Genomic DNA, 26,782 nt, shown 5'->3' with positions numbered 1-26,782 from the left:
TGATGTATGTCTCATTTTGTTCATAGGTTATGTGACTTTACGTGACACTTTTTTCCGTTTTGGATTTTTTATGAATTAAAAAAAAAAATTAATTTTTAAGAAAAAAAAATAATTTTTGCCTAAAAATTAAATAATTTTTTATAAATTCATAAAAAATCCAAAACGGAAAAAGTGTCACGTAAAGTCACATAACCTATGAANACTAATTAATACATCTAAAGTAAAATCTGTGGAAAATTAACACTAGAATACTTTTTTCGCAAAATCTATAAAGGACCCTTTTATTTCTCAAAAAAAAGACTGGGTAACCGCTATTCGTCGCCACGCTGTATAAAGGGCAAAATAGATCACTAGGTTGCGGTGCAAACCTAATTTGATTATTATTAAAAAAAATTCTAAAACAAACTTTGTCTGGATAATTTTTAGAAAAATACCTAGTTTGTAGTTTTTTAGCTTATTAAGGCGCAAGCTTCAATAGGCTAAGAATTCGCGTTGATTTTTCACTTCAAACTAGAATATTGTTGTTGTTCAACTTTTTTGGATTTTTCTAATTTTTGTACAAAGTGAGAGATTTGGATTTACATAGCTTTTGTTAGACATCTCATTTTGTCTCGGGGGTGTACAATATAGGAATACCTGAGGCCTGTAACACAAGCGCTACAAGTCCTACAAGTGTTTAAATAAATTAAACAAGTGTAGATATTTTGTAACACAAAGCAACTTTTAGTTACAAGTGCCGTACTTGTAATTACTGAACTTTTTGTACAATTGTTTATTTCTGTAACACAACGAACACACTTGTACGGTTGTGTTACGGGTTTTTCTACAATTGTAAATAATTTTCTACCTATGTCGAACGCTGAGTTGATTCAGTTTAGTGAAGTATTTTGCCGTTAGCATACCATTTTGCTGTTGATATGTGATCAAGTGATTCCGAAAGTAAAGACGAAAACGTTCATACACTGTATCGGTATCGAGAGAGAATGAATACTTTCTTCCTGAGAGACGCAGAATATGTGGAAAGGTTCAGACTGAATCTTGAAGATATAGGCCCAGTAATCGTGAATAAAACAATTCGATGCTACGGTTTCTTAGAATTTCTTTATTTTCCTTAACTTTTTGTAAATAATGCAACTTTTTTCAACATTATTTGATTTGCAGCTATATTTAATTAATAATATATGTTTTATTTTTCACGGCAAGTGCTATACGTCCGCCGAAAACAAATGCTCGTAATAGAGCTCTTGTTAATAGGGATACAATATCGATGTTTTTTCTATTCGATACCGATACTTTTTAATCGATAGTTTTCAAACGATATTTTTTGGAATCGAGTACCAGAACCCTTGTATGGTATCGAATCGCAAAGGCGCATTACAAAGTTAATGTATCTGACGTCATGTTACAAGACATTATGCCACTAAAATCTCCATCGAAACTTGTTTGTTAATATTGTTTTTAAATTAATATGAATTTTGTGCCGAATATATTTTTTATTTTTACTTAAGCGCACCCTAGCGGTTCCATTTAATGCAAATCTATGTCATACTATGACTTACCGCTGGAAAAGCCCATATGTCTATTCTTTGAAATTGATATGTAAAGCAATATGGTTATATTTTGGGCTTTACAGAGTCCAATATTCAGTTTTAATTTTTGAATTTGGTATTGATATTGGGAATATCGGGTCTTTTTATCCCGATAATAATGGGTAGCCGATATTTTTACAGCGATACTTTAAATTAGTGCTATATCGATACTTTCGGTTCGATATCGTGTCCCTACTTGTTAATCGATTAGTCGAATAGCAAAAGTTGTTTCGAAAAATAGTCTACTTCACTTAATCGACTAACTGTTTCTTTTCGACTTTTTCAACTAACCGCTCACAAACAACTGCATATTCGAAAATTCGTTCATTTTCGATTTATCGACTACACCTTTTTCAGTTTTAGTTCAGAAAGTTGCAATTCATATTCAGAAATTCCATTTTAAATTCAGATAGTTACAATTCAAGTTCAGAATTTCCATTTCAAATTCAGAAAGTTGAAGTTCAAATTCAGAATTTCCATTTTAAATTCAGAAAGTTGCAATTCGAATTCAGAATTTACATTTCAAATACAGAAAGTTGCAATTCAAATTCAGAAAGTTACATTTCAAACTCAGAATTTCCTTTTCAAATTCAGAAACCTTCTTTTCAAATTCAGAAATTTACAAGTCAAATTCAGAAAGTCACAATTCAAGTCCAGAAAATTTTCATTTCAAATTCAGAAATTTCCTATTTAAGTTCAGAAAATTTCATATTCACTATACGATTTGAAATTTTAAGTTGTATCTTCGTTTGGGACCATATTCGCTTATGCTAAATGCAGCTTGTCAAACAAAGTATGGATGTTCCCAATGTTGAGTGTCCAGGATTAACGGATCAGAGGCTGCAGTACTTGGAAAAAAAGATTGATCATGCCAAGGTAGCCATATCAGGTGGAGATTGTGCTCGATCAACACAACATTGCTTTTCATTTCATGCTAAGTATGTACTGCAATGATTGAATTGTTACTCTTTCCCTTAAATGAAAATAAATAATTACATACATAGAGGTAAAGACTTGCACAAAAATAATATACACATTTGTATATTTCCATTGAATGCAAGGTATAAAAAGTTTTCTGAACTTAATTTGAAATTGTCTGAACTTAAATTGTAAATTTCTGAATTTGAAATGGAAATTTTCTGAATATGAATCGTAACTCTGAATTTGAAATGGAAATTCTGAATTTGAAATGTAATTTTCTGAATTCGAATTGCAACTTTCTGAACTTAAAATGGAAATTCTGAATTTGAATTGCAGCTTTCTGAATTTAAAATGGAAATTCTGTATTTGAATTGTAACTTTCTGAACTTCAAATGAAAATTCTGAATTTGAAATGGAAATTCTGAACTTGAATTGTAACTTTCTGAATTTAAATTGCAACATTCTGGACTAAAACTGAAAAAGGTGTAGTTGTTTTCTTTGAGTAAATTTTATTTTTATTTTTTGAATACTTATGCTTATTGACAAAAACCCCACCGCGCTAATACACATAATTTTATGGTGAGAAACTGTCACTATTGAATAATTTCGGTTAAAGCTTGATCCGTATTAACTCGGACTTAATCCGGATCAACTGCTGTTAATTCCCGAGTTGATCCGGATCAACGCTGCCCTCTGTTTATGGTTTTAGTCGATTTTCAGACTACGGTGAGCGGTTAGACGAAAGTGAACGGTTAGTCGAATGCGAGCGGTTAATCGAATAATTTCTATTCGACTATCAACCGACAAAAAAGTTGCTAATCGACTAGTCGACTAAGCGAGTAGCCGGATAGTCGATTTTTTAAAAGAGCTCTAGCTTGTAAATAACTAAATCAAGGCTATTCAAAATTGGTATATTAAAGTGGAAATCGAAATGCATCTACAAATGCTTGTAGAAACTACATTTACAAATGTGGAATATTTCGCTGATAGCTACAAGTGCATTATTATGTTACAAAAAATTATAGAACTCGTAGCTGCTAGAAGCGAATCACAAATAACTTGTAGACTTGTTACAATTGTAAACTTTGTGGTACAGGCCCCTGGTATTATGTCTACCATACCAGGAATTCCTTTATTTTATCAGAAAACTGCTCCTGTAAGGTACTGTAAATAATGTTTTTATTTTTAAAGGGAGATACTGCGAAACGGGATTTTTGCACAGTAATATACTGTTCTTTGTCCGAAAAAAGATACGAGGGTTAAGTATGATAGACACCCCTTGATTGAGGGTGGATATGACGTTCGAGGGCATTTCAATAAGTATGAGTGCATATAAGTAGAACAAATTATGGATGTTGAGTGGGATATACTCAGTTTGATCATACTCGCTGCGTTTTTCTGGTTTACATGGGGCGATTTTACAGGCAACTTTTCGCTTTATCGCTTAATCGCTTCCAATGAAGTTGGGGTGCAGCCAACTTTTGATTCAGCTAATCGCCTCTAAAATTGCCTGGAAAATCGCCTCATGTGAACACCGTTTTATCCTGATGTGAAATAAGCAAAATAATTAAATCTTGTTATTTATATAAAAATATTATCATGCCCTCAAATCAGTGGTGGTTGTGTGTGTGCGAAATCCCAAAATTTAAATATCGATTCCTTTTATATACCGATTACTCGGTTGCACACTAATATTTATTCCTCTGCATATTTTGAATTACTGTATTCAAACCATTTCTATATGTTTGCAGGTGCTTTCTGCGAAGAAGACGAAAAGCGTTTCCTTGTGACAGTTATTAAGGACCTACTCGGTTTGTGCGAACAAAAGAAAGGCAAGGATAATAAGGCTATAATCGCCTCGAATATAATGTACGTTGTTGGACAATATCCCCGTTTCTTGCGCGCACATTGGAAATTCCTTAAAACGGTGGTGAATAAACTATTTGAATTTATGCATGAAACTCACGATGGCGTACAGGATATGGCGTGCGATACATTTATAAAAATTGCCATCAAATGTAGACGCTACTTTGTGACCATACAGCCGAATGAGGCGTGTACCTTCATCGATGAAATACTGAGCACTATGAGTAGCATAATTTGTGACTTACAGCCGCAGCAGGCAAGTAGCGTTGTCAATTCCTGAATGTTTTCTCAATTATCTAATTTTTATTATTTGCCTTATCAGGTACATACGTTCTATGAAGCAGTTGGCTATATGATATCAGCACAGGTTGATCAGGTGCAACAGGACGCCTTAATTGAGAAATATATGTTCTTGCCAAATCAGGTTTGGGATGATATTATTTCTCGTGCCTCGAAGAACGTAGACTTTCTTAAAAATATGACAGCTGTTAAGCAGCTGGGTAGCATTTTGAAGACAAATGTAGCTGCATGCAAGGCATTGGGTCATGCCTACGTGATTCAGTTGGGACGCATATACTTGGATATGCTAAACGTTTATAAAATTACGTCTGAGAACATCATTCAAGCGATTGAGGTTAATGGTGTTGTTGTAAATAACCAACCTCTTATAAAAGCAATGAACGTCGTTAAAAAAGAAACTTTAAATCTAATTTCGGAATGGGTATCGCGCTCTAATGACAATCAATTAGTGATGGATAACTTTATTCCTCCACTACTCGATGCGGTTTTGTTAGATTACCAGGTACAATTAAGTTCGCAAAGTTTTCATATTATTCTAATGCATAACTAATGCTATTTTTCCAGCGTTGTAAAGTGCCGTCTGCTAGGGAACCCAAAGTGCTCAGCTCAATGGCCATAATTGTGCACAAACTACGTAATCACATCACGAACGAAGTACCAAAAATTTTTGACGCCGTCTTTGAGTGCACACTCGATATGATTAATAAGAATTTCGAAGATTATCCGCAGCACCGCACCAGCTTTTATGAGCTTCTACAAGCTGTCAATGCGCATTGCTTTAAAGCATTTCTCAATATTCCACCGGCACAATTTAGGCTCGTATTCGATTCGGTTGTTTGGGCCTTTAAGCACACAATGCGCAATGTTGCTGATATGGGATTGAACATATTATATAAAGTAGGCTTTACAACTCAACAACAGTTGGAAAAACGGATATATTTTTATTTAACTCTTTGCAGATGTTGCAAAACTTAGAACAACACCCACAGGCAGCGCAAAGCTTCTATCAGACATATTTCACTGATATTTTAATGCAGATTTTCTCCGTTGTCACTGATACTTCGCACACAGCTGGCCTCGCCAACCATGCCACAATATTGGCGTACATGTTCTCGTTGGTAGAGAACAATAAAATAACAGTGAGTCTCGGCCCAATACCGGACAATACCATTTTCATACAAGAGTATGTGGCCTCTTTGCTGAAGTCCGCTTTCAATCACTTAACGGATAACCAGATTAAGGTCTTTGTCACTGGTCTTTTCAATCTGGACGAAAATGTTCAAGCATTTAAAGAGCATTTGAGAGATTTCCTAATCCAAATTAGGGTAAGTTTAAAATAGCATTTGTGTAGGATACCGAGTGTTTTAGTGTTTATTAAATTTAACTTCATTGAGTTTATTAAATATTTTGGTACAGTACAATTATAATTTACGGTCTGGCAAAACTTAGATTTATTGACGATGGCAGGCAGGCACTCGCGGCGACGCAAATAGGGACGAATCGACAATATAGGACGACAAAAATGTTTACTCCATATGTATTTGACAGATTTCAACGAAATTTGGTATTAAGGGATTTTCATCATCACTGATTTCGAATATTAAATTAAATTTCCAAAATTCACAATGGGGGATCCAATATGGCGGATGATTTCTTAAAAAATGTCTATATTTTTATGAAGCTTGGTGTCCAGAGATTTTCGTCGTCACTGATTTCGAAATTGATATTCAATTTTCAAAAATCAAAATGGCGGATCCAATATGGCAGACGATTTCTTCAAAAATGTGTAAATTTTTATGAAGCTTGGTGTTTACTCCATATGTATTTGACAGATTTCAATGAAATTTGGTAATTAGGGATTTTCGTCGTCACTGAATTCGAATATTAAATACAATTTCCAAATTTCAAAATGGCGGATCCAATATGGCAGACGATTTATTAAAAAATTTATAGATTATTATGAAGCTTGGTATCCAGAGCTTTTCGTCATCACTGATTTCGAAATTGAAATTTAATTCAAAAAAAATCAAAATGCCGGATCCAATATGGCGGACGATTTCCACAAAAATGTATAGATNCAATTTCCAAATTTCAAAATGGCGGATCCAATATGGCAGACGATTTATTAAAAAATTTATAGATTATTATGAAGCTTGGTATCCAGAGCTTTTCGTCATCACTGATTTCGAAATTGAAATTTAATTCAAAAAAAATCAAAATGCCGGATCCAATATGGCGGACGATTTCCACAAAAATGTATAGATTGTTATGAAGCTTGGTATCCAGAGATCTTCGTCGTCACTGATTTCGAAATTGATATTATATTTTCAAAAATTCAAAATGGCGGATCAAATATGGCGTTTTACTTTTAACGCAATGCATTACCTTTAGCACCATTTGAACCCATTTTGAATTTTGAAAATTTAATTTCAATTTTGTAATCAAGGATAACGAGGATCTCTGAATACAAAGTTTCATAACAAACTATAATTTAAAAAAAGTGTTCCGCCATATTGGATCCGCCATTTTGATTTTTGAAAATTTTTAAAATTTTTATCAATTTCGAAACCAGTGACGACGAAAAGCTCTGGATACCAAGCTTCATAATCCATACATTTTTTAAGATATCTTCCGCCATATTGTATCCGCCATTTTGAATTTTTGAAAATATAATATCAATTTCGAAATCAGTGACGACGAAAAGCTCTGGATACCAAGCTTCATAATCCATACATTTTTTAAGATATCTTCCGCCATATTGTATCCGCCATTTTGAATTTTGAAAATTTTATATCAGTTTCGAAATTATTGACAACGAAAACCCCTGGATACCAAATTTCATTGAAATCTATCAAATACATATGGAGTAAACATTTTTGTCCTCCTAAAGTCTCGATTCGTCCCAATAAACGACTTAAGAAAAATATGCTTTATTTAATGAAGGGGGAAAAGGGGGGACGAGTTCGTGATATTTGTTAAATTTTCGAACTGTTGAAGTGAAATTGCTGTACTCTTTGGAACTTTTTTTATAACTCTAACTAGTCTAAAAATTATTAGTTGTTAATAAGAATAAAATGACAAGCGAAACTATTTTATCATCGCTTCAAACAAAAAATTATTTAGTTCGACGCACAATAGAAAACCCAACTTTGCGCTTCTGCTAAAGCTGCTGCGTTGCGTTAAAAGTCAAAATTTGTGTGTTACATAGTGGACTGGTTTATAAGGAGTATTAGAAAGGTGTGTGTGATAAGATTTAAAGATTTTTTTTTTCTATTTTTGTCGTCGTAATTAGTCACTTTGTCCTTACGTGCGACGGTCGATAATGAACTCTGATGTATATTTTACAATGGCAGTTAGGACAGCCATATTTAGACAGTGCGTTGCTGTTGTAGCGGCTACAACAGACAGTGCGTTCGTTAGGTACGGTAAGTTCGGTCAGTAGGGTTGCCTGCCTATACATACTAAAGGACTGGTGTCGGTGTTGCCGTGTTACCGTACTAGGACCTAATCCCACATTCGGCCCTCCTGACTTGTCATTCGGCTCGAATGCTGGCACGCTCGGTTGTTCGGTTGCAGGCTCCCACTTCTTCATGTACTTCGCTATCGTTGTCGTAGCTCTCGGACCTTCGTGGTCCTCGACCTTCCGCACTTCGTATCTGTCATGCGTTAAAACTTTGATGATCTTATACGAACCCAGAAACTTTGGTTTCAGCTTGAGTCCGGTACCATATTGTGTGCTCTTAATGGCGACTAGCTAATGGACTCTGCACTTCACTACATCCTTCCGGTTCTTGTTGAAGGATCGACGATTCTCCTGCTGTATCCTGCAAATATTCTCTTGTGCCTCTTTTCGTACCTCCCTTTCGGTGTCCAAATCTCAGATGGTCGCATCCTCTATAAGCTGCTGTAATTCCGGAATAACGTTGATGCTTATCTTGACACCAGTTAAAAGTCTAAAAGGTGATATCTTCCTGCACCGAGGAGGCGTACTGTTGAGGGTCTGTTGGACTCGCTCGAGGTGCTTCTACCACTGACTCGGGTTCCCAGCACACAGTTTTCGTCAGCATTGGAACAATTATTTTATGTATGCGCTCTACCTGCCCGTTGCCCCGAGAGACACCGGTGGCTATCAACAGGTGTTGTATCCCTTCCTGCTCCCAGTACTCTAAAAGCATGGGACGCCGAGCCGATTCGCTTGGAATTTCCAAATTTCGCCGCCTGCCACTTCAGCTGATTGATCGCACCCGGCGCTGCTGTACTCCTCGATGCATATAGCCACACAAACTTGGAGAAGGCGTCGACTACCACGAAAATATAGCTTACCACTTCAACGTCATTTTCATTGGCCCAGGATGGTCAATGTGATAAGTTCCCAGAGGACGGTCATTCAGCTCTTCACGACTTTGTACGCTTTCCTCGGCAACTGCGGGATGTAGAAAGTCTTTTCAACGGCTTCCTGCGTTCTCTTCGGTGAGAAGTGGCCTTGGTTATAGAAGACTTTAATAATTTCTCCTCCATTGCCTCGGTCACGACGATTAGTTCCTTAAAGGGATCTTTGTGCAGCACTCCGTGTTTTACATGAAAATCCTCATACTCGTCCTTTTCGAGAATCTTCAAAACTGCTTTGATCCATGGGTCCATGAGCTGTGCTGGGCCTAGTCGGCGCTGTAACGAATCCTCCCGCATCAGGCAAAAAATTCGACTTAGTGCGTCTACGTGCTTCATTTTACTTCCGCTTCGGTGCTCAATTTCATACGCGAACTCCTGTAGGAATAACGCCCAACGAGAGACTCTTAGTCACTCAGTCGGTCACGCCTTTAACTTCAGACCCAGCAAATAGACACGCCACTTCCTAACTGCTCCAACAATCGGCAGCACTTCCAGTTCATAGGTATGGTACTTCTCTTCGGTTTCCGTCGTTTTCTGGCTCATGTATTGTATGAGATGCATTTGTTGATCATCAACATCCTTTTGTAGAAGGACAGCTCCATAGCCATACATTGACGCGTCTGTGTGTACCTCTGTCATTGATTTGGGGTTATACAACCGCAATACTGGCGCCCTAACTAATGCTGCCTTCAACTGATGGAACGCCAAGAGCTGTTCCTCTTTTTTAGTAAACTTCACGTCGTTTCGCAGGAGATCCGAAAACGGTTTAGCGACCATTGCGTGCCAGAAATACGAAGTAAGGTCCTAAAAACGTTGCACAGCCTTTCGATCATGCCTTTGTTTTAGCCTCGGACGGCTTGATCGTACCACTTTGTATAATATAACCTGAAAATTCAACTTTCGTCTTAAGAAATTGACATTTCCGTCATTTGAACCGTAGGTTGTACTCTTCTGCCCTACTAATAACAGATTTCAGCTTTTCGACTCCCCTGTCGACATCCTTAGCGGGAACGATAAGGTCGTCCATATAAGCAACAACAGTTCAGTTTTGTATCGTGTCGCGGAAGACAGCAAAAACAAATCGGGAAAATACAGCTGGCGAACTTGAAGTGCCGAAGGGGACGTACAAAAATTCATATTGAACGTTGGAAGTTACGAACGGGGTATATTTTCGCGAATTAGGATCAACCGGTACGTGGAAGAATCCATTCGAGAGATCAAGTGTGGTAAAGACGTTTGCCGCGTGTAACCTTTCGACTACGTCGTCTACTAATGGCATGGGAAAGTTGTCCCTTACAATTTTCTCATTCAGCCGTCGGTAATCACAGCACAGCCGTTTGCTTCCAACCTTTTTTCCAACTAGTACGATGGATGATGCTCCGCTGAATGATGAGCACTCCTACAGTCGCTTGCCCGATGTCCTGACTTGCTGCACCTGAAGCATTTGAATGATCCGTGACAGTCTTTGGCCAGATGCAAAGTGTTGCCACACTTATAGCACCTTTTACCTCCCTCTCTGCGTACACTAGGATTGACCGGAGCTCTGCTTCCGACGCTCTGTTGGTTCGAGTTGTTCGCTCGTTGGCGACTAGACCCTACCACCATCTCATACACGCGAATCTTCTCCTTGAGTTCCGCTATGGACATCGCTTGGTACAAATTAATTTTTTTTTGCCTGGAGTTTTCCCGATCTCCATTAAGGAATATTGATAAATATTCTCTCAGATCTTCATTACTGCGTTTGCGGCGATTCCTTAACATACGATGTACTTCTATCGATGAGATACTTTGGTCCCACACTCGGATCTCAGTGCTTGTATCAACGAGTTCCAATCTGTGACATCACGCTCCTTCGCGTATATAAATTTTCCAGTGAACTGCAATGGCATTTTGCTAAAAATCTTCAAGCCATTCCTAAATTTGCGGCGAACCCGACCACTAAATAAAATCAACGAGTCTTCTATATCGCGTAATGTAAAAGGAGTACGGCTGTGTAAACTACTACGCATTACCGTCAGTGCTCGCGCCATCATCCTCGCTGTCAGCGTTCAGACCGAAATGGTCTAGGAGTCGGTCCTGTGAGGTAACTATCCGTCCTGTAGTGGCCAGTCCTAAATCTACTAATACCTGTTGTTGTTGTTGTTGTCGTTGTAACAGCATACAAATTCCCCAAAGAGTTTTGGGGAGTGTTGCTGGAGTGACAGTCCTTGGCCAGATATATATCTGGGTCGTTCCGGTTACGTAGACCCGACTGTCGTGGGAAGGTTCTACTAATTCCTGTTTCAGTCCGGCTACATTCAGTTCTAAAATTTCGTGTCTCTCCATTGTCAATCGTTTCCACTTATAAAATGCGTAAAATATCAAAGAACTTCAAAATGAATAGCAATTTAACAAAATTAATTACGACAATAATTTATCGATTTTTCGTATACTAATCTTATTAACCTGAGCCACCGTACATACGAGTACCTACTAATCTTTAGTTATCTAGTCTACAAAACTTTTTTTTTTCACAAATACATGGACCAAGCTTTATTTGCAATGGATTTTAAATCATCAAATTAAAACATGTACAGTTGTAGAACGCTTAAAATATTCTGCCCACTGTCGACAGCCTAACCATTCAAAACATATATCGCTCAAATATTTCTGCTCTAACGTCTACATATGCATGTGGCCAAAAGGAAACATACGTATATCGTTAACAACAAATGACAACACTGGTTTACAGCAAAAATGTTCTATAGATGCCACTATCCAATTCCTATAAGAATTGCTCCGAAAATCGACATAATTTTTTTGATGAAGAACTTTCCGACCCCTCTTGCTTCCGATGCAAACACTCTACCTAATCAGGTGTATATGGCGTATGAGTAACACTCTTCTGCTCATATTTCATACAAAAAGCCTCGCACATTTTCATTTGACCAATCATTACTTTCTTATTTATCCATCGATTTTCTTCATTGGTAGCTTCATTTTTTCTAAGGGAACATGCTTTAACACAAGTGCAAAACAATCACACAGAAACTGTTATTTTTAAAATTTTGTCTCTGTCAAAGTTTGAACTTTTTCCATTTTTTCATGAAAAAAAAACAAGAATCTGGAATGATTAATTAATTTCTCAGAAATTATAAGGGCTATCGAAAAGTAATGTATATATCATCGGTGATACTGCAAAACGGTCTATGTCTATTAGTACCCTTGACACTTAGATGGTCTCTTACTTTCACCGGAATGCATGCGTTACACCCTAATAAACGAATGACAAAACTGTCTACCTTTGGCTGATGAAGATGAACTATTGCCAGAAGCGATCAGATAGAGATAACAGATCAATTAAGCACCAGAGGTAATAAGTAACATAGAATATTTTGCAGTATTACCGACGATATGGTTTATAGAGAATTTTATTTGCTTTCATTTCCCGTATCTCGTATTACGATTATTCAATGNTCACCGGAATGCATGCGTTACACCCTAATAAACGAATGACAAAACTGTCTACCTTTGGCTGATGAAGATGAACTATTGCCAGAAGCGATCAGATAGAGATAACAGATCAATTAAGCACCAGAGGTAATAAGTAACATAGAATATTTTGCAGTATTACCGACGATATGGTTTATAGAGAATTTTATTTGCTTTCATTTCCCGTATCTCGTATTACGATTATTCAATGGGTTCGTAAGACATACGTAAATAAGTGGAACCACTCTTTTTTAAGCTAAATAACGGTAAATTGCAAATATGTCGAAAACGTATCCATACAAAAAAAAAAGTAACTCGATTTTCGGAATCAGCGAGCGATTCTACATACAAATTGGATAGTGGCATCTGGAGAACAAAAACCAAATTCAAATGTGTGATCCAGTGTAATTAATTCGATAAGCAAAAGGTTACGTTTACATATAAGTTAAGGTACATCAATGAATTCACTTGGCAGTGATTTCACTTGTTAGGAAAACTACTGTTTCTATACGATCACTGTTTTGGTAAGAAAATAAACAACCTTAGAAATTTTTATTGAAAATTTTGTGCTATAAATAATGGAAAATTTTGTAGATCGAGCCCAAGGCGTATTTAACAAGGTGGTGTTGGCCGTATATAAGTAAAAAATTACACTAACAAATTATACGCTGATGTCCATACTGTCATTGGTATGAGTTACAACAAACACATCATTTTGACGTAATGGCCTCCACGGCGAAAAACTCAGCTGTCGCCCCAACACCACCTTGTTTAATACACCTTGATCGAGCCAGAATAAAATTTGTAACCAAATGGGAAAACTTAAATTTTCATTTAAAAAAATTCGGATTTAATAAGTGGCGCCCAACGTAAAATTGATAAAAATATAACGAGTCCTTATAAGAGGATAATAATAATTTTGTAAAATCCTTATAAAAGGAGAATCCTTAAAAAAGGACAGAAATATCCTTAGAAAAGGAAAAAACCCTTATAAAAGGAAAATAATTTTAAAATAAATCCTAAAAAAGGATAGAACTATTCTTAGTAAGAGATATAAATATAAAAGTAAATAAAATACAAAATATAAATGAAATAAAAAAAAAACGCGCCCTGTTTCTATAACGCGAGTGACCCCGTGTTTTAAACGAAGTTATTGGTCAGCAGTCGACGTAGTGACGCCGCGTTTTGTTATTAAGCAGCAGTTAACATCTTACATCTTACGTAGCAATTTCACAAGAAATCATCGATCAATGAGTTATAAAAGTTTCCTCAACATCAAACAAGGACAATTCGGACATTGCAAGCAAAGAGTGCAATAATTAAGCGTCGAGCTTCGTGGTCAAAGAAGTCATCATTGAAATTAAAAGCAACGCCCGTCACGACAAGAAATCAACATCAATCAATTACTAGCTCAGAATAAAACCAGAAATCAATCCCTATATAATGAGGAAGATGGCTTTTATATCTATATAGGTTTATTAAAATTAAAAACTGTAAGTAAATATCAAAATTGACACGCTTTTTATTTAAAATTGGTAAAAATAATAATTTGAAATATCCTGCGAAAAGGATAGTGAAGATTTCTGTGTCATTGCGTAAATATTTATTAGAGATTGCTTTTATTGAATAATTTTATTTTTAAATCCTTTTTTTAACTAATTTGTGAACTTGTTTTAAAAAATATTTAATACAAAGAGTATTTCGCGAGAGCAAGTGTTGGAAATTGTAAAAATAACAAGCGGTAAAACTAGGCAAGAATTTGCTGAACAATTAAGCGTGAGTGAACAAGCTAGGAAAGAACTAGCTGATCAAATAGATAGTCTTACCTTAGCTTTAAATCGTTTAGAATCGCCAAGTATTGAACTATATGCTCCTATTACAATAAACCTAGTGATTGTTTCTGGAAATTGTTGTATGGATTTGATAAAATCTTTACCTGTTCTCATCCAGCTTGGCGCTCTACAGCAAATTTCGCTATTAAATATTATAAGGAAGGATCAGAAAAATATTATGTTGCTATGGGTATACTTAGAAATAAAATTACGGGTTCAGCTAATTCTACTCTTTCGTCTTTTAATACAGTTCTAAATTTTAAAGCAATTATTGCTAGGCTTGATCAAACATATGCAGACAAGCGGCCAATTTGAGTATTAGAAAACGAAGTGAGTATCCTTAGGCAAGGTAATTTACCAATCGCGGACGTTCCCACGACAGTCGGGTCTACGTAACCGGAACGACCCAGATATATATCTGGCCAAGGACTGTCACTCCAGCAACACTCCCCAAAAAGTTTTTGGGGAATTTGTATGCTGCTACAACAACAACAACAACAACCAATCGCGGATTATTATGATATGGTCGAGAAACATTTAACGCTTATAATAAATAAATAAATAATGACTTATAGTGGAAGTGATGATGTGATAGATACACTTAACGAACGTGCAATAGAAAACGCATTGCGAGTGTTTTTCGGGTCTTAGGCGTCCAATATGTGATATTCTTTTTTCATCAAGGCCGAAGGACCTTCCGACTGCGTTAGCTGTTGCACAAGAGTTAGAAACTAATCATAGACGGTATGATTTTGCGCATACGTTTGCTATGGGTAATTTAGCCAAACCAAATAAACCTAGACCAACGGTACCGCAGTATAAGTTGTCTCAGAGTGATCAGCTGCCATTTTCAAATACTATTAATAAGCCAGTTCCAATGGAAGTTGATCCAGGCTCTTTGTTTTATCGAAATCGGACTTATTTTAAACAAAATACTGGTTCTCATCAAAATCGTAACGTGAATTTTCATCAGCCTCAAGTTAATGTTGCCAAACAGCAGCAGAATTTACCATTTCAAGCGGGTGTTCTTAAGCGTCCTCGAGAACAATCTGGCTCTTCGCAGAGATCTCAACCGAAAGCTCACAGAGTAAATTATATGCCAGAGATAATGAGCGGAAACTGTGATGAGTTTGATTGTGGTGAGTACGTTAATGAAGATAATTTTTTTTACAATGATAATGGTCATTATGATAAGTATCAAATTAAAATTTTTCAAGGTTGTTCTGCTCAGGAATTAAGTGTAGTTAAGGAAATATTAGTTAAGGCACAGGAAACAGCTTTAAAAAGACTTAATAAGAATAAAACAGTGAAATCCTATTAACCAGGAGAAAGAGTTTTTGTGAGAAGAAACAAGCGGTTGGGGAACAAATTTAGTAAAGTTTTCGTTGAGAAAGTTGTTGAAAGGGATCTTGGCACTACCGTTTTAATAGAAGGGAGGAAAATTCATAAAAGTAATCTCAGATGAATGTTACCTTTTGCCTTTATGAAATACTTTATACTTTATGTTCATATGTTGAATTAGAGTATTTATTAAAAAAATATATCAGTTTTGATTATTTACATTTTCTTTATTCTTAATTATCTAAAAACATTATGTTATTTTGAATATCTGTTAAAATGTTTATTTAAAAGGTTATATTTAAGTTATGTTATTCAAACAAAATTTTAAATAGCTGAAACAGGGGCGTTTCAGATTTTAAAGGGGGAGTAGTTAAGGTACATCAATGAATTCACTTGGCAGTGATTTCAGTTGTTAGGAAAACTACTGTTTCTATACGATCACTGTTTTGGTAAGAAATAAACAACCTTAGAAATTTTTATTGAAAATTTTGTGCTATAAATAATGGAAAATTTTGTAGATCGAGTCAGAATAAAATTTGTAACCGAACGGAAAACTTAAATTTTCATTTAAAAAAATTCGGATTTAATAAGTTATACAAAACATTAGTATTAAAATTAAATTTTCACTGAGCTGCGCTCTGCTTTTTCCCCACTGTATGGCTTGACATGCGCCTGATGTTCGACTTTCTACACCTTCGACTGCTACAACTTCCTCTGCTCTTTCGGCTACAACCTGACCACGGTTGCCATTTCCAATTTATTTTTCGGACCAAAAAATTGACAAAATGTTAAAAAATTTACCAATTTTTAGTACATCGGGAAATTGAGTGGAGTTTATTCCTCTTCATCACGAAAATATGCCAATTCAGTTTTTATAACGATTTTTTTATATTGCATCCAAAGTACATTATAATGGTATATTATTAACATTATATTATTTAAAGTTTTAAATTATAATTAGTTTCTTAATTTCGTTTTTATTAATGCTAAATCAAAAAAATTACGCTCAGCTGCTGCGGAGCTGTGAGGCAGACTTAAAAATTTTATGAACTAAATCACACAATTTTTCAAAATCCATTTTCACCGAATCCATTTTTAATCAAACACACTTGATCCCAAAAACGTTTTATATTGGTACAGTTCTTGAAGTTACCTTCTCTCAGCCTCAATTTGCGAAATTAAAATTCAATTATTTCTGCATCATTTACCAATGCAGGAAATTGGTGGAGTAGCGGCAAAATTGATACATCAGTATCAGAAAGAACTTTATGTGGTGTAATAATTTCAAGATGTTTAATATCTTTTCGATTGAAATCGAATATTATTTTCATGTGCTAAATGCTATGATTAAAGTTTTCCTTTCCATATTTTTGCCAGCCACTTTAATATTGGTCACCGAGTAATTGAAATTAGCAAGAAATCGCGATGTTTTTTGAAGCGTGCTTTGACAGATGATTAGCCATGCCATATTTTAAGATCAGTGGCAAGGCGAGTTCACACTTTTAGCAGGTGCTGCCAATCGGCGCTATGCTGAATATCTTCATGATCATCGTCGACGATCGTCAGCGCATCAGTAACATGGCTGATGATGGCCGTATCGTCACTTTTACTGACGATGACGATATTCAACATAGAGCGGAATATTCATCAATTAAATAGAAAAGATTGAAAACACGAAACTATTGCATGAAGTGAAAGGGTGATAATAACCTAACCAAAGGCTTGTGAAATGGACCATTTTAAAAAGAATTGGACCAATGGACCAAACGAAAAGAAATGAACCAAATTTGGTTAATTTGGGCCAAAACGGCAACCGTGAACCTGACGACAACGACATCTTCCGCAACACCAACTGTAGGCTGTACACAACAACTCCGACTGCACACCAATTGCGATTTCGGATACAACAACGACTTTGTGCTCTACCAGTGATGGAAAATCAGTGTGCATTATGCCATTTTCGGCCCATTATCAAGCAGCCGGCACCTTAAGCACAATCGATTGATTTTCGGCACTATATATGCTTAAATTGATAAATGATATAAACATAGAAATGCAAGCAGAAGAAGCTCTCATTCACATTCTGCATATACGCTTTTGTTTTCATTTAATCAAATTTGTCGCGATTTCTTCTCTAAAGCAAATATTGAATCTCATTTAATATATACTTTAGATTTAAATAATCATATACCTATTTTAGATACATATTTTTTGTGAGATGATAAATGCAGAAGCCACCAATCGGGAATATAGAGCATTAGCTGACTATGCAGGTTACCTGAGAAATTAATTGAGTGAGTTGATGTTTCCAAATGTGTTTCATATCATATGTTGTCACATTCTTCAGCATGCCTTGGGCGCATTTTTTCATTTAAAAATTGAATTAAAACCGAAAACAGGAATAAGTTGGCTATAAAGACGGTTGGACATTTAATCTGCAAATACTTTAGTAATAAAATATACTGATGCTTTGTAATTCAGGGTTATATATTGAACGACGATTTTTGTTCATATGTAATTTTTTTTTTTTAACTGCACAAGTACTTTCGGGTATGCAGTTTTATAGTCCATTCAATTTTAGTATAATAATAATAGTCGGCCGCTGTGGCGTAGTGGTAAGCAGTGCGCACTTCCACTCTACAATGCCTGGGTTCAAAACCTGGCCAAAGCAACATCGCAAAAATATAGAAAACAGGTTTTTTCTTAACAGCGGTCGTCCCTCGGCAGGCAATGGCAAACCTCCGAGTGTATTTCTGTCATGAAAAACAGCTTCTCATAAAAATACAATCGCCGTTCGGAGTCGGCGTAAAACTGTAGGTCCCTCCGCTTTGTGTGACAACATCAAGTCGCACGCCACAAATCGGAGGAGAAGCTCGGCCAAACACTAACATATGTGTAAGCGCCAATCTATTATTATTATTAAAGTGGAAGTGTGAAATGGCTTAAAATCGCGTTAATATTTGGGACCTTTTTTCGTTGAAGGTGTTGTTTTTCTTCTACATATCTATATAAAGCATAATAAAATTTTTTGAACATACATAATTACAATATGTACATATAAAGAAAATGCAAAAAAATAAAAAATATTAAAAATAAACGCGCATTAAAGTTTTCTATTTTACTGAACATTTTTTGTAGAAAGTTTGAAACTTTGATTTTTATGGTTTTGGTTGTTGAACTGACTATACTTTTATAAAAAAGCTAAAATTGCACAAAAGGTTATTAAATTGTCAATATATCGCGCTGCTATTTTCGTGAAAAGTGTTGTACATATATAATATATCGTCGATGTTTTTGCAAACCCGCCCATCGCCCAATTGCAAAACCGCTTATCTTACGGGACTCAAATTTTACAGGAGAGCGAAAAAACGGTTTATTCTTTGAAGGCATTGCCTTCATAGGCGGTATTTTCTCTAGCTATTATTTTACAAATCTGTTGTTTTAATAACGATTTAACGATTTTTATGCATAAATCTCGATGCCTGGAGTTCAGGGTTTCCAAATTTCATTTTTGCCACAACGGCGATTTAGGCGGTTTTGCAACTGGTCGATGGGCGGTTTTGCAAAAACATCGACGATATGTGTGTACATATGTATGTACACTTTGTTACGTTTTGTTTTGTGAAGTTATATTTTCGCAATAATTTTTGTGATAATTCATTAAAACAGTGAAATACTTCTTAATATTGTTCCATTTGCTATAATAAAGATAAAAATATGGGGTACTAGTCTGTAATAAAATACATTTATTAAAATATAGAATTTGCTTAAATTAAAGGGTATATAAAAGGGATCTTTATATTGAGCGTACACTTCATAAAAAAATAATGCATATAAGAAAGGGTTTCCGTGAACTGTTTCTAATATGCAATAAGTATTATATATATATATTTTATAAAGGAAATGGTACCTGTCGACGATTTTTAATTTATTGGCGCGTTGTCCTGCATTTAGGCAAATTTTTTCGGAAAAATTAGGCACAATTTTAAATTTTGGTCACTGTGCTCTACTGATTTCAAACTGGCTACACACGACGAACATCTGCGCGCACATGTGCGCCAACATGCTCGCTGTCGTTTGCCACAGACGGTGAGCGGCTCATATTTGTTTTCGTCGTGGTAGCGCAGAGATGACTAGCAAAGACGAGGATGATGCAATTGCAATGCTTTTAACTTAGCTTTTTTATGTATGTGTTACTTAAATTTATTTATATTTTACTTGTATGTATGTACATACCAGGGTTGTTGCGAATATTCGGAGCTTCCGCGAATATTGAAGGGACCGAAAAGTACAGTTTTTTTTTACGAGCTAAACTTGGCCAAATATTTTTTATCCCGAAATAAAAGTACTTTCCCAAGGCACATTGAACGGGTAGTATCAGTAGAGCAGCTAATTTGATTTTCATTTTTTTTCAAATTATTTGGTCTCGAAAATGTAAAATTTTTACAATATTTTATCACAAAAATTCGAAATTGTTAAAGTCTATTTGCATGTGAAACCTTTTTCCGTACAAAACAAGCGATTCAATAACAGCTTTTGGAACGTTCGCCCAAGTCAGCAGCACAACCGCTGATTACTGGGCCTTGCAAAGGATGGATCAATGCTACGAGAAGCAACCAAATTTACTAAGAAATAAAGTTGCAAATTTTTTTATTTCTTTTTACCAATTTAAATTTTTTTAAATTTCTTTATTTCACATGGCGCGCTTTGATTTAGAAGAAAAAATCAGAACAGTTTTTGACACTTTCGATACCAGAAGCAACAACAAAATACACGCAAATATTGTTTTTGCTCTAATGCTGCTACTTGTTTGATATGCCTTATACTTTCCGGATAATAAACAAACCGCTTATTCAAATTAAACAAGTTTGGTATCCAATGAAAGAGGACTTAAATAGCTTTAAAACTGAAATGTCTAAAAGAGGAAAGCCACACATTGAAAAATATTTCAATAAAAAATGTTAAATAATTACCATAGAACAAACATTCAGGTATGTATTTACATGAATTTCTTTAGCATTAAGTTATAAAAAAATATAAATAGAGCTGGTAGCCTTCATTCGTTATTTCTGTTTAAAAGCTATTTCAGTCCTCTTTCATATGATACCAAATTTGTTTAATTTGGATAAGTGGTTTCTTTATAATCCGGACAGGACGTTTATTTATTATTATTAACTCTGAAAAAAATAACTGTTAATTTCGGTCCTTGGAATATTGTGCAAGTGCACAGACGTATATCTAACCAGTCACAGAAGAAAGCATTAAAATTGAGTAACAAAAACTAAAATCGAAAAACGCTGATGACGTGACGAATTCCGAAACAATTAAAAGAATGAGAATGAAGAATTCTTTCGAAAAGAACGGTGTTTAAACAACAATTGCGCCATGGTTGTGAAGATGAATGTCAGGAGGGTACATTCGACATTTGCAGCCCCGATGAAATTCTCAAAAAGTAATTATTGCACCGCAATAAAAATAAATAAATAAACTGAAAGTCCTCTCAACTGATGCAGTTTCAATCGAAAAGAATTTACAATTTTGCCAAGTTTCGAGTTACTCAAATTGTCGCTTTGAGCGAGTAGTTATATAGTAGCGCAGGTTTGATTTACGACCCTTCAAAAAGTTTTTATTAAGTACAATGTTCCAATTTTTAAATTCAAGTAGTAAAAAACATTTAGTCTTATTATGAGTTTAATTTTCCCCAAACCGGTTCGCATTCGCATCCGCGGATGTTAGCTTTTAAACGTCCGCATCCGCATTCGCATCCGCGGATGTTAGATTTTAAACGTCCGCATCCGCATTCGCATCCACGGATGTATAAAATTCCACATTCGCAACATCCCTAGTACATACATATACTTATAGTAATTTAGCCTCATTTATCATAAATTCAATTAACGCACATGGCTTGGATGCATTTATCCGCCGATGTGCACACTTCAAGCATCAACACAAAATGAGGTTGTTGCTTTTGTTTCCAATGCGATGCTCGGAAACCACGCTACAAACGACGAGCAAACGCTGAAAATCAAAATTGTTTGATTCTTTGCGAGCATGCTCGTGAACCGCCCTACAAACGAGGAACATGCACTGCAAGCCGAGCATGTGCGCGCACATGTTCGTCGAGCTGCTCTGCTTTGTCACACAGCTACCGCCACACTTCTGCTACTACCCTGCAAAAATCGCGACTTCTCCATGCATGCGTATAATGAGTACTCCCTAAGGACCAAGGAATACTCCAAAATTAACCACAATTCATAAAAAAAATATGGTCCATTTAACATTGCGATGTCCTTGGGCAGAACCATATACTCCATCCCTGCATTACATCAGAGTAGCACAAAACTACTCCAACATATTAACAATGGCATTGTTATATTTTTTCGTTTGTACACGCTTTTGTTCTTCACTTCTCAGATGCTTTTTCGAAATTAATAAAAACCAAGTCAAAAATTAAAAATTACATATTGCCTCTGACGGCATTCGAACCCGAACATGCTGGGAGCTCACAACTAACATGGAGCATCTCTACACGTTCAGCTACAGCCAGACATGCAAATATGCTTTCAAATTCTCAACTTTAATCAGATTTCGTTAAAACACGAGCAATTATCGGGTAACAAACAATAAGATGGCGCAGAGACACGAGTTGGTCCGCTACAGCATGACAGAGGAACACTTTTGTAAGTACTCCAATATACCACAAATAGACTACATGGTCCAATGATTTTTGCAGGGATACCCTGTATGTATCTCTAAATTCTCCCTATTTGGAATGTGGGCGTGGTTATTGTCCGATTTTAAAAATTTTCGGCCATTTGGTATCCTGTACCAAGGCCAACAACTGTGCTTTGGAAGAAATCGATGCAGCGGTTGCCAAGATATACACATGTAACCATAAGTGGGCGTGGCTACGCCCATTTTTAAAAAATTTATAATATTCTTATTTTTCGTCTAAAAATGATTGTAATTATCAATTTTGAGTGAATAACCTTCAGTAGTTACTAAAATATCGCAGTTTTCGTATTTCTGAAAATTACCGTTATATCGGAGGTAGGCGTGGTTATTGTCCGATTTTGCCCATTTTCAATCCCATCTGTCCTACGCCCGAAAGAAGTGCACGTACCAAGTTTCGTTAAGATATCTCAATTTTTACTCGAGTTATCGTGTGCACAGACGGACGGACGGACAGACAGTCACCGCTTAATCGATTTATCTTTTCATCCTGGTCATTTATGTATACATTTGTCTATACCTATCTCGATTCGTTTTGCCTGTAACAAACAACCGTTATGTTATGTTATGTGAACAAAGTGTGCACAAGTGCGCTCGCGTATAAAAAAAACAATATTTAAAATGCAAAACTACACGAAACTTTCTAATATAGTCTTCCAAAGAATCTTCCATCGTCGAAAAGCCTACAAGTTGCAATTCTTGGTCCCGCAAAAATTCTAAATTTTTAAAGTACTACAACGTGGACACTCACTTTTCCGAATTTTTTGCAATTTCCGCCGGTAGCAGGCACGTATGCCCTGATTTTTTTGTCTACTTCCCTCTACTTCTCCAGCAGTTGTTTCCATGACTTTTGTTTTTTATTCCTATCTTTATATTTTTCAGTTTTACATTGCCAAATTGCAACTTCTCCCTTCAAAAGTAAAAAAAAAAATTATAAAAATCGCTTACTTGTAATTTCCCACCATGTGCTCACTTCAATGATTCAAAATACCCTGATATGACGAAATGGGTTAAAAGTAAACTGCGCCACCAAGAATGATAGAATACAAGATTGCGCCGTCCTGGCCGTTGACATTTGTGTACCACAAGTAAACAAAGAATAAGCGAAAAGAAGAACGAGTAGAAACTGCCAAAACAGTTCAATTTACAGCGAAAAACGTGTTTTAATTTTGCTAAATGCGAAAATATTGCATTTATCACCTAATCTTTTAGAGAATAGGTAACGTTTTAGTGCAGTCCATTGATTTGCAACTGAGGCTGCTTCAGCAAAAGTTTTAGTTTACTCCATTGCTTTGCAATTAAGGCTGCTGCAGAAAACTGCGGCAGCATCTCTGCGGGATTGATTAGTTAACTTGCTAATGGAGGCTGCTTGGAGCAGAAGCAAAATCATTCTGAGGAAATGCTGTTAATATAATAATAGAGAGACATTTCGGGAACGACTTTGCCATGCCCTATGTGTACAAAATGCAGCGATTGGTCCCAGCGGTACACTTGCATCTACGCTTCTTGCATCCTTGACAGCCGTCAATGTCGCAATTTAACATACAGCACTCCATTGTATTAGTTTTTACGCAGTCTTCAACTCAAAAATCACTCACAAATTGCAAATTAACACAATTTAAACTGATTTTTCACTTATAATTAAAATTTCTCTTTCGCTGATTTGTAAACAAAGGTTTATTTACAAGTTACCACAATTGTCAAAATCGGCAAAACCAAAGTAGCAGTATCACTGACGGCGCCACCTTTGTTCGCTGCACCGTGCTGCGCCACTAAAACTGGCTGGTCGTTTGTAGCGTGGTTTGCGAGCATCGCATTGGAAACAAAAACAACAACCTCATTTCGTGTTGATGCTTGAAGTGTGCACATCGGCGGATAAATGCATCCAAGCCATGTTTGTTAATTGAATTTTTGATAAATGAGGCTAAATTACTATAAGTATATGTACAGTGACGGGCAAAACTGTAACATGGTGTAACACTTTTTACTTCAGCCATCGCTATCTTTCCAAGTTCTTACGACTTTCATAATTTTGTTGTATATTCTTATTGGTACACCTGTACTTCCTCTCTCATAATGATTTGAAGTCTATCCAACAACAATAATAAAACCAGCAGACAAAAATGTAAATTAAGGCAGATGTTACAGTTTTGCACTCATATATTTTTAATAACTTTTTGACAATTTTGACGAAAAAAAAGAATTGTTAACACAATGTTCGGTACACTTTTGCTTGTTTTAGTTCCTGGATGCGATTTGGGATACCTTATTTGTATCTCTGTAAAAATTCTGGAGGTATATCCTCCCATATGTCCTTAGTTTGCTTTCACAGCTCTTGTACTGGATTTTACGGACTTTGATACTTATTAAGCTGTGCTTTTAATTGATTTCGCAAATTATCGATGAGATTCATGTCCGCGGATTGTGGAGGTCATTTCAAATTAGCAAATTTTTGCTTTTGTATCCTGGCTTTGCGAACATGTGCAGTGTGTTTTGAGTGATTTTTCAGCAGAAACTCTCATTTATTCGACTACATCTTGCAAATTTTACTGAAATATGAACAGATACTGTTCCTTACGCATAATGCGTACTAACGGACCAACAAAATTTTTTAAATACAACCCCAAAATATTATTGACCGACCACTGTGATTCACAGTTTGCCTTACATGATGCGCATGGGCTTAATTTGGGCCTTTGATCCAATACCATTCCCGGCCATCTGATTGAAAGCGATTAATTTAGTCTAGTCAGACCAAATAACCTTCAATTGAAACTTAAAAATATTTTTTTTTATTGCATTCTGAAGGGCCTAACATATCCCAATAGGCAACGGTCCGGGTTTCGTGCGATGCAGCAAAACGCTACCACACTCGCACATGTATTTAGATCAAATTTGCTTTTTTCTTCTTTTGTGATCCTTTGCGCTCAATTTAGCAATTCTTCGCCTGGCTGTCTACTGATTTGCATTAAAGTTTAATATCTTAAGCGCTTCTGAAATAGGGACTGCATCGCTATTTGCTTCTAAGTTCACAAGATATCGGACCGTAATATTTTTTGACAACCTTCATTTGTCCTTGGGAACACTTTAGGCTATATTTTTTCTCAGTCTTAACATTTTCAAGTAGCGAATTCCACATCTTTTTGCCACTTTTCGTGCGGCCCCGCCTTTCCGTAGTAAATCTATTATTTACATTTATGTTTCCTGATAACCTATATTATTTACTGGTGATCACTTCTTCAATAAATTGCAATACAGAAAAAAGTCATCTCACTTCCAACTAAGTAAGAGATAACTGTAAAAGGTAAAACTGAGAGTGAGTGCAAAACTGTAACATTTGCCCTAATTTACATTTTTGTATGCTGGTTTTTTTATTGTTATTGTATTGACTTCAAATCGTTATGAGAGAGGAAGTACAGGTGTACCAATAAGAATATACAACAAAATTATGAAAGGCTTTAGAACTTGGAAAGATAGCGATGGCTGAAGTAAAAAGTGTTACACCATGTTACAGTTTTTCCCGTCACTGTATGTACATACTTCTTCTTCTTCTTCTTATTTGGTGCTGTAGCCGCCTAAGCGATTTTGGCCGAGTTCAGCAAAGCACGCCAGTCGTTTCTCCTCTGTGCCAACTGACGCCAATTGGAAACGCCAAGTGAAGCCAAGTCCTTCTCCACCTGATCTTTCCATCGCAGTGGGGGCCTCCCTCTTCCTCTGCTACCACCAGCGGGTTCCGAGTTGAATACTTTCAGAGCTGGAGCGTCGGTGTCCATTCGAACGACATGACCAAGCCAGCGGAGCCGCTGTATTTTAATTCGCTGTACATACATACAAGTAAAATATAAATAAACTAGCTGTACCCTGGCACGCTTTGCTGTGGCATATTCCTGTTATATAGATGATAAATTATTATATTTGTTGTTTTTCCATTGGCTGCGTAGATATCAAGGATATCTGGTTTGCTGACACAGGAACACGCAACATCCAAAGTTCGACCTGGAGCATTATTGATTGTGTTTCCGAATGTCAATCGAATTGGGAGTTGCAATCTTTTAAATTGAAATGGTGTATCGGTCGGAATCATGGGAATTCTTCACCTTTGAAAGGCCACGTTAAAATCTTTACACTACTTTCTTCATCACTTTCTTAAGTGCGAGTCGCGTGCCGTTGCAAAGATTTGGCTGATTAATATTCCGCAACATGATAGTTGGCACACCTATTTTCAATTTCCGTATGTGGGGCCTCCCTGGAAGATCAATCGAGTTCGAAAATTTCGTTGGATGGTCTTTTTCCATAACGGTGTTTATCGACGTATATGCTATTTCCTCACGTTGAATG

General features: G+C 36.1%; 1 protein-coding gene across 5 annotated transcripts in view; it reads left to right on the top strand.

Moving 5' to 3' along the window:
* The window catches only part of emb (exportin-1 emb), a 97,051-nt gene that overhangs the window by 42,121 nt on the left and 28,148 nt on the right, over nucleotides 1-26,782 (top strand). For all 5 annotated transcript variants that reach the window (XM_017617704.1, XM_017617705.1, XM_017617709.1 and 2 more), the window contains exons 3-6: nucleotides 4,262-4,632; nucleotides 4,699-5,178; nucleotides 5,241-5,573; nucleotides 5,636-6,001. In XM_017617704.1, coding sequence (XP_017473193.1) covers nucleotides 4,262-4,632; nucleotides 4,699-5,178; nucleotides 5,241-5,573; nucleotides 5,636-6,001 — 1,550 coding nt within the window. The remainder of the gene's footprint in view (nucleotides 1-4,261; nucleotides 4,633-4,698; nucleotides 5,179-5,240; nucleotides 5,574-5,635; nucleotides 6,002-26,782) is intronic.

Source organism: Rhagoletis zephyria, unplaced genomic scaffold (genome assembly GCF_001687245.7).
Source record: "Rhagoletis zephyria isolate East Lansing unplaced genomic scaffold, Rhagoletis_zephyria_1.1 Rzeph_scaffold_01471, whole genome shotgun sequence".
Classification (NCBI taxonomy): Eukaryota; Metazoa; Arthropoda; class Insecta; order Diptera; family Tephritidae; genus Rhagoletis; species Rhagoletis zephyria.
The sequence above is the reverse complement of the archived record's forward strand: the minus strand, read 5'-3'. Positions and strand labels throughout refer to the sequence as shown.